The 5,835-nt window shown below is 64.3% G+C and overlaps 1 protein-coding gene across 1 annotated transcript; it reads left to right on the plus strand.

Moving 5' to 3' along the window:
* Positions 1 to 184: 184 nt before the first annotated feature.
* On the plus strand, positions 185 to 5,684 carry LOC121351318 (cilia- and flagella-associated protein 45-like). Its single transcript, XM_041463344.1, has 7 exons — positions 185 to 377; positions 961 to 1,090; positions 1,720 to 1,866; positions 2,595 to 2,708; positions 3,988 to 4,181; positions 4,787 to 5,011; positions 5,576 to 5,684. The coding sequence occupies exons 1-7, from the start codon at positions 259 to 261 to the stop codon at positions 5,643 to 5,645; spliced, it is 999 nt and encodes a 332-aa protein (XP_041319278.1). The 5' UTR covers positions 185 to 258; the 3' UTR covers positions 5,646 to 5,684.
* The last annotated feature ends 151 nt before the right edge of the window (positions 5,685 to 5,835 follow it).

Raw genomic sequence — 5,835 nt, forward strand, 5'->3', positions numbered from 1 at the left:
GGCTCCCTTTTCCCTTTTCCATTTCCCATTTCCCTCTTTCCCATTTCCATTCCCATTTCCCACAGCTCCTGCTGAGTGCCCGCTGCAGCTCCATCCTGGACAGGCAGGAGAAGCTCCAGGGCTCCCTTTTCCATTTCCCATTCCCATTTCCATTCCCATTCCCATTCCCATTCCCATTCCCATTCCCACGTCCCACAGCTCCTGCTGAGTGCCCGCTGCAGCTCCATCCTGGACCATCAGCTGGCGGAGAAGCGGCAGATGCAGGCGGAGCAGCGGGCGGAGGAGCAGCGCCTGCAGCGGCTCATGGACAGCGAGCAGGAGAAGGAGCTGCAGCTGCAGGACGAGCTGGAGCGCTGCAGGAAGCAGGAGCTCATCAGGTCCGTGCTTCCTTTTCCTTTTCCTCTTCCCTTTTCCTCTACCCTTTCCCCTTCTTTTCCCTCTCCTCTTTTTAGCTTATCTCTTTTCCCTTATCTCTTCTCCCTTTCCCCATTCTTTTTTTCCTCTTCCCTTTCCCCTTTCTCCTTTTCCTTTCCCCCTTTCTTTTCCCTTTCCCTTCTTTTCTGTTTCCCCTTTCCCTCTTTTCCCTTCTTCCCTTTCTTTTTCCCTCTTTCCCTATCCCCTTTTCCCTTTCTTTCCCATCCTTTTCCTTCTTTTCCCTTTTTTTGCCTTTTCCCTTTCTACCCTTTCTCCTTTCCCCTTTTTCCTTCTTTCCCCTCCTTTTTTCCCTATCTCCTTTCCCTCTTTTTCCTTTCTCCCTCTTTCCCCTTTCCCTTTTTTTCTCCTTTTCCCCTTTTCTTTTTCTCCTTTTCCATTTCACTTTCTCCCCCTTTCCCTTTCCCCTCCTTTTCCCTTCCCCACCCCATACACTCCAACTCCACAATTCTGGAACCAGAACAGAACTTTTCCATTCCCAAATTCCCGAATTCCCAAATAATTCCCGAATGCTTCCCGAATTCCCAGCACCAAGCTGGAGGTGCTCCAGCAGATAGAGCAGAGGCAGGAGCAGCGGGCGCTGAGGGCCGAGCAGAAATTCCAGGAGGGCCAGAGGTTCATGGAGCGCCTGGAGCAGATGAAGAGGGAGGATCGCGAGGTGGGAGATTCCCAGCGGGAATTCAGGAATTCGGGAATTTGGGAATTTGGGTTAGAAGGGCTGGGAAGGGCGTGGGGCAGGATCGGGGCTCTGGTGGCCTTGGGGACGTGGTGGCATCAGTGAGAGGGGGACACGGAGCTGCTGGGGATCCCAGAGATTGGGGATCCCAAGGAATGGGGGTCCTCATGAGGGGGATCCCAGGGGTTTGGGATCCCAGGGAATGGGGATCTATAGCAGGGGAATCCCAGGGAATGGGAGAACCCAGAGGTTTGGGATCCCATGGAATTGGGATCTATAGCAGGGGAATCCCAGGGGTTTGGGATCCCAGGGAATGGGGGATCCCGGGAAATTTGGGATCTCAGGGGTTTGGGATCCCAGGGAATGGGGATCCATAGCAAGGGGATTCCAGGGCTTTGGGATCCCATGGAATTGGGATCTATAGCAGGGGAATCCCAGGTGTTTGGGGATCCCGGGGAATGGGGGATCCCGGGAAATTGAGGATCCCAGGCGTTTGGGGATCCCGGGGAATGGGGATCCCACGGAACTGGGATCCCCGTGGGAAGGCGGGGTTTTCGGGACTCTGCGGTGACGGGACCGCTGTCCCCGCGCTGTCCCCGCGCTGTGGCCAGGCCTGGCAGCAGCAGCAGCAGCGCAAGCGGCAGCTCCTGGCCGAGATGAAGGCGGTGGACGCGGAGAACCAGCGGCTGCGACAGCGCGACAGGGAGCGCGACAGGCGCGACGAGCTGCGGGCCCTGGAGGAGCAGCGCCAGAAGGGGGTGAGGGCGGGGCTGGCAGGGCACTGTCACCTCCCCTGGGGCACTGTCACCTCCCCCGGGGCGCTGTCACCTCTCCCGGGGCGCTGTCACCTCCCACAGGGTGCTGTCACCTCCCACAGGGTGCTGTCACCTTCCGGGGCTTTGTCACCTCCCCAGGACTTTGCCACCTTCCCAGGGTTCTGTCCCCCACTGTGTGTCCCTGTCCCCAGCCGATGTCCCTGTGACACAGCTGGCCCAGGGTCACAGTGGTGTCCTCGTGTCCCCAGCGGTGTCCCTGTCCCTGTGTCGCTGTCCCGGCGGGGCTGGCAGGGCACTGTCACCTCCCCTGGGGCACTGTCACCTCCCCCGGGGCGCTGTCACCTCTCCCGGGGCGCTGTCACCTCCCACAGGGTGCTGTCACCTCCCACAGGGTGCTGTCACCTTCCGGGGCTTTGTCACCTCCCCAGGACTTTGCCACCTTCCCAGGGTTCTGTCCCCCACTGTGTGTCCCTGTCCCCAGCCGATGTCCCTGTGACACAGCTGGCCCAGGGTCACAGTGGTGTCCTCGTGTCGCTAGCTGTGTCCCTGTCCCTGTGTCGCTGTCCCCAGCGGTGTCCCTCTCCCGGTGTCGCTGTCCCTGTGCCGGTGTCACTATCCCCAGCGGTGTCGCTGTCCCCAGCGGTGTCCCTGTCCCGGTGTCGCTGTCCCCGTGCCGGTGTCGCTGTCCCCAGCGGTGTCGCTGTCCCCAGGAGCGGGACGCGGCGCTGGCGGCGGAGCGGGCGCGGCTGCGGCAGGAGCGGCAGCGGGAGCTGGAGCGGCTCAAGGCCACGCAGGAGCACGAGCGGGGCTGGCAGGAGGCGCAGGTGGGTGGCACTGCCACCTCTGTCCCCTCCCCGGGGCTCTGTCACCTCCCCAGGGTGCTGTCACCTCCCCGGGGCTCTGCGGACCAAGCGCAGCCAGGTGGCGGCAGAACGGCAGTGGCGCGACCGGGAGCTGTCCCTGTCCCCAGTGTCCCAAATGTCCCTAATATCCCCAATGTCCCCAGCGTCCCTTGTCTCTGTCCCTGTCCCCAATGTCCCCAATGCCCCCAGTGTCCCCTGTCCCTGTCACTGTCCCCAATGTCCCCGCAGGAGGCTCTGCGCTCCAGGCGCAGCCAGGAGGCGGCGGAGCGGGACTGGCGGCACCGGGAGCTGTCCTTGTCCCCACTGTCCCCACTGTCCCCAGTCCCTGTCACCGTCCCAGTGTCCCCGGTGTCCCCGCAGGAGGCTCTGCGCTCCAAGCGCAGCCAGGAGGCGACGGAGCGGGACTGGCGCTGCCGGGAGCTGTCCCTGTTCCCACTGTCCCCACTGTCCCCAGTATCCCCACTGTCCCCAGTGTCCCTAGTGTCCCCAGTGTCCCCAAACCTGCCATGTCCCGGTGCAAACCTGGTAGAGCTCCAATCTCCCTGTCCCCAGTGTCCCCAATGTCCCCACTGTCCCCTGTCCCTGTCACTGTCCCCAGTGTCCCCGGTGTCCCCGCAGGAGGCTCTGCGCTCCAGGCGCAGCCAGGAGGCGGCGGAGCGGGACTGGCGCTGCCGGGAGCTGTCCCTGTCCCCAGTGTCCCCACTGTCCCCAATGTCCCCAGTGTCCCCAATGTCCCTGTCACCGTCCCAGTGTCCCCGATGTCCCCGGTGTCCCCGCAGGAGGCTCTGCGCTCCACGCTCAGCCAGGTGGCACCGGAGCGGGACTGGCGCTGCCGGGAGCTGTCCTTGTCCCCAGTGTTCCCAGTGTCCCTAGTGTCCCCTGTCCCTGTCACTGTCCCCAGTGTCCCCGGTGTCCCCGCAGGAGGCTCTGCGCTCCAGGCGCAGCCAGGAGGCGGCGGAGCGGGACTGGCGCTGCCGGGAGCTGTCCCTGTTCCCACTGTCCCCACTGTCCCCACTGTCCCCAGTGTCCTCACTGTCCCTAGTGTCCCCTGTCCCTGTCACCGTCCCAGTGTCCCCGATGTCCCCGGTGTCCCCGCAGGAGGCTCTGCGCTCCACGCTCAGCCAGGTGGCACCGGAGCGGGACTGGCGCTGCCGGGAGCTGTCCTTGTCCCCAGTGTTCCCAGTGTCCCCAGTGTCCCCTGTCCCTGTCACTGTCCCCAGTGTCCCCGGTGTCCCCGCAGGAGGCTCTGCGCTCCAGGCGCAGCCAGGAGGCGGCGGAGCGGGACTGGCGGCTCCGGGAGCTGCAGCGGGAGCGGCGCCGCGCGGAGCTGCTGCAGGAGCTGCAGCGGGAGCGCTGCGAGCAGGCGACAAAGCGGCGACAGCAGCTGGCGCTGGCACTGCAGCAGGAGCGCCGCGACTTCCTCGCCCTGCTCAGGTGGGTGGCACCGGGGCTGCCACGGGGACGGCGGGGGGTTGGGGACACCGGTGTCACCCAGGTGTGAGCAGGTGGCTCTGGCAGGTCCCTGTGCCATCCTGGCGGCTCTGGGGACACCAGTGTCACCCAGGTGTGAGCAGGTGGCTCTGGCAGGGTCCCTGTGCCATCCTGGCGGCTCTGGGGACACCAGTGTCACCCAGGTGTGAGCAGGTGGCTCTGGCAGGGTCCCTGTGCCATCCTGGCGGCTCTGGGGACACCGGTGTCACCCCGGGCGCTGTGCCAGTCGTGCCCAGGGGGCTGTGTCGGTGTCCCCAGTGTCACAGTGTCACAGCTGTGCCAGTGTCACTGTGCCAATGTCCCCGTGTCCCCAGTGCCCAGGAGCAGCAGCTGCTGGCACAGCAGCGGGCACAGCGCCAGTGTCACAGTGGTGTCCCCGTGTCCCCAGTGCCCAGCAGGAGCAGCAGCTGGCACAGCAGCCGGCACAGTGACAATGCCAGTGTCACAGTGGTGTCCCCGTGTCCCCAGTGCCCAGGACCAGCAGCTGGCACGGCAGCGGGCACAGTGACAATGCCAGTGTCACAGTGCCAATGTCCCCGTGTCCCCAGTGCCCAGGAGCAGCAGCTGGCACGCGAGCAGGACCAGCAGCTGGCACGGCAGCGGGCACAGCGCGCCCACGCGGAGGCGCTGCAGGAGCAGATCCGGGAGTCGCGACAGCGGCGACAGCGCGACAGAGCCGCGGCCATCGAGGAGGGACAGCGGGAGCTGGCACGGGAGCGGGAGCGGGCAGAGCGCCTGGCACGCGTGGGACGGCAGAAACTGCAGCGCCTCAGGTGAGGTGCCACCTCTGTCACCCGCGGTGTCGCCTCTGTCACCCCCTGTGCCACTTCTGTCACCCCCTGTGCCACCTCTGTCACCCCCTGTGCCACCTGCTGTGTCACTTCTGGCACCTCTGTCACCCCCTGTGCCACCTCTGTCACCCCCTGTGCCACCTCTGTCACCCCCTGTGCCACTTCTGTCACCCCCTGTGCCACCTCTGTCACCCCCTGTGCCACCTCCTGTGTCACTTCTGGCACCTCTGGCACTTCCTGGCACCTCTTCTTTCACCTCTGTCACCCCCTGTGCCACTTCTATCACCCCCTGTGCCACCTGCTGTGCCACTTCTGGCACCTCTGTCACCCCCTGTGCCGCCTCTGTCACCCCCTGTGCCACCTGTGTCACACCCTGTGTCACCTCTGTCACCCCCTGGGCCACCTCTGTCACCTCTATGCCACTTCTGTCACCCCCTGTGCCACCTGCTGTGCCACTCCTGGCACCTCTCCTGTCACCTGTGCCACCTCCTGTGTCACCTCCTGGCACCGCTGATGTCCCCTCCTGTGTCACTGTGTCCCCTGCAGGGACACCGGTGTCCCCGACAGGTACTGTGCCCTGGTGGAAAAGAGAGTCTGGGCCACGGCCACCTCCTGATGCCACCCACTGTCACCCTGCCACCTCCTGATGCCACCCTGCTGCCACCCTGCCACCTCCTGCTGCCACCCTGCCACCTGCTGATGCCACCTCTGATGCCAGCTGCCGTTCCCCAGGGATCTGGGGGACATTTCCCCTTTTTTCCATGGTTTGAGCCCATTTTTTCTCTCTTTTTTACCCATTTTTTTTT

Source organism: Pyrgilauda ruficollis, unplaced genomic scaffold (genome assembly GCF_017590135.1).
Source record: "Pyrgilauda ruficollis isolate IOZ18807 unplaced genomic scaffold, ASM1759013v1 scaffold1643, whole genome shotgun sequence".
Classification (NCBI taxonomy): domain Eukaryota; kingdom Metazoa; phylum Chordata; class Aves; order Passeriformes; family Passeridae; genus Pyrgilauda; species Pyrgilauda ruficollis.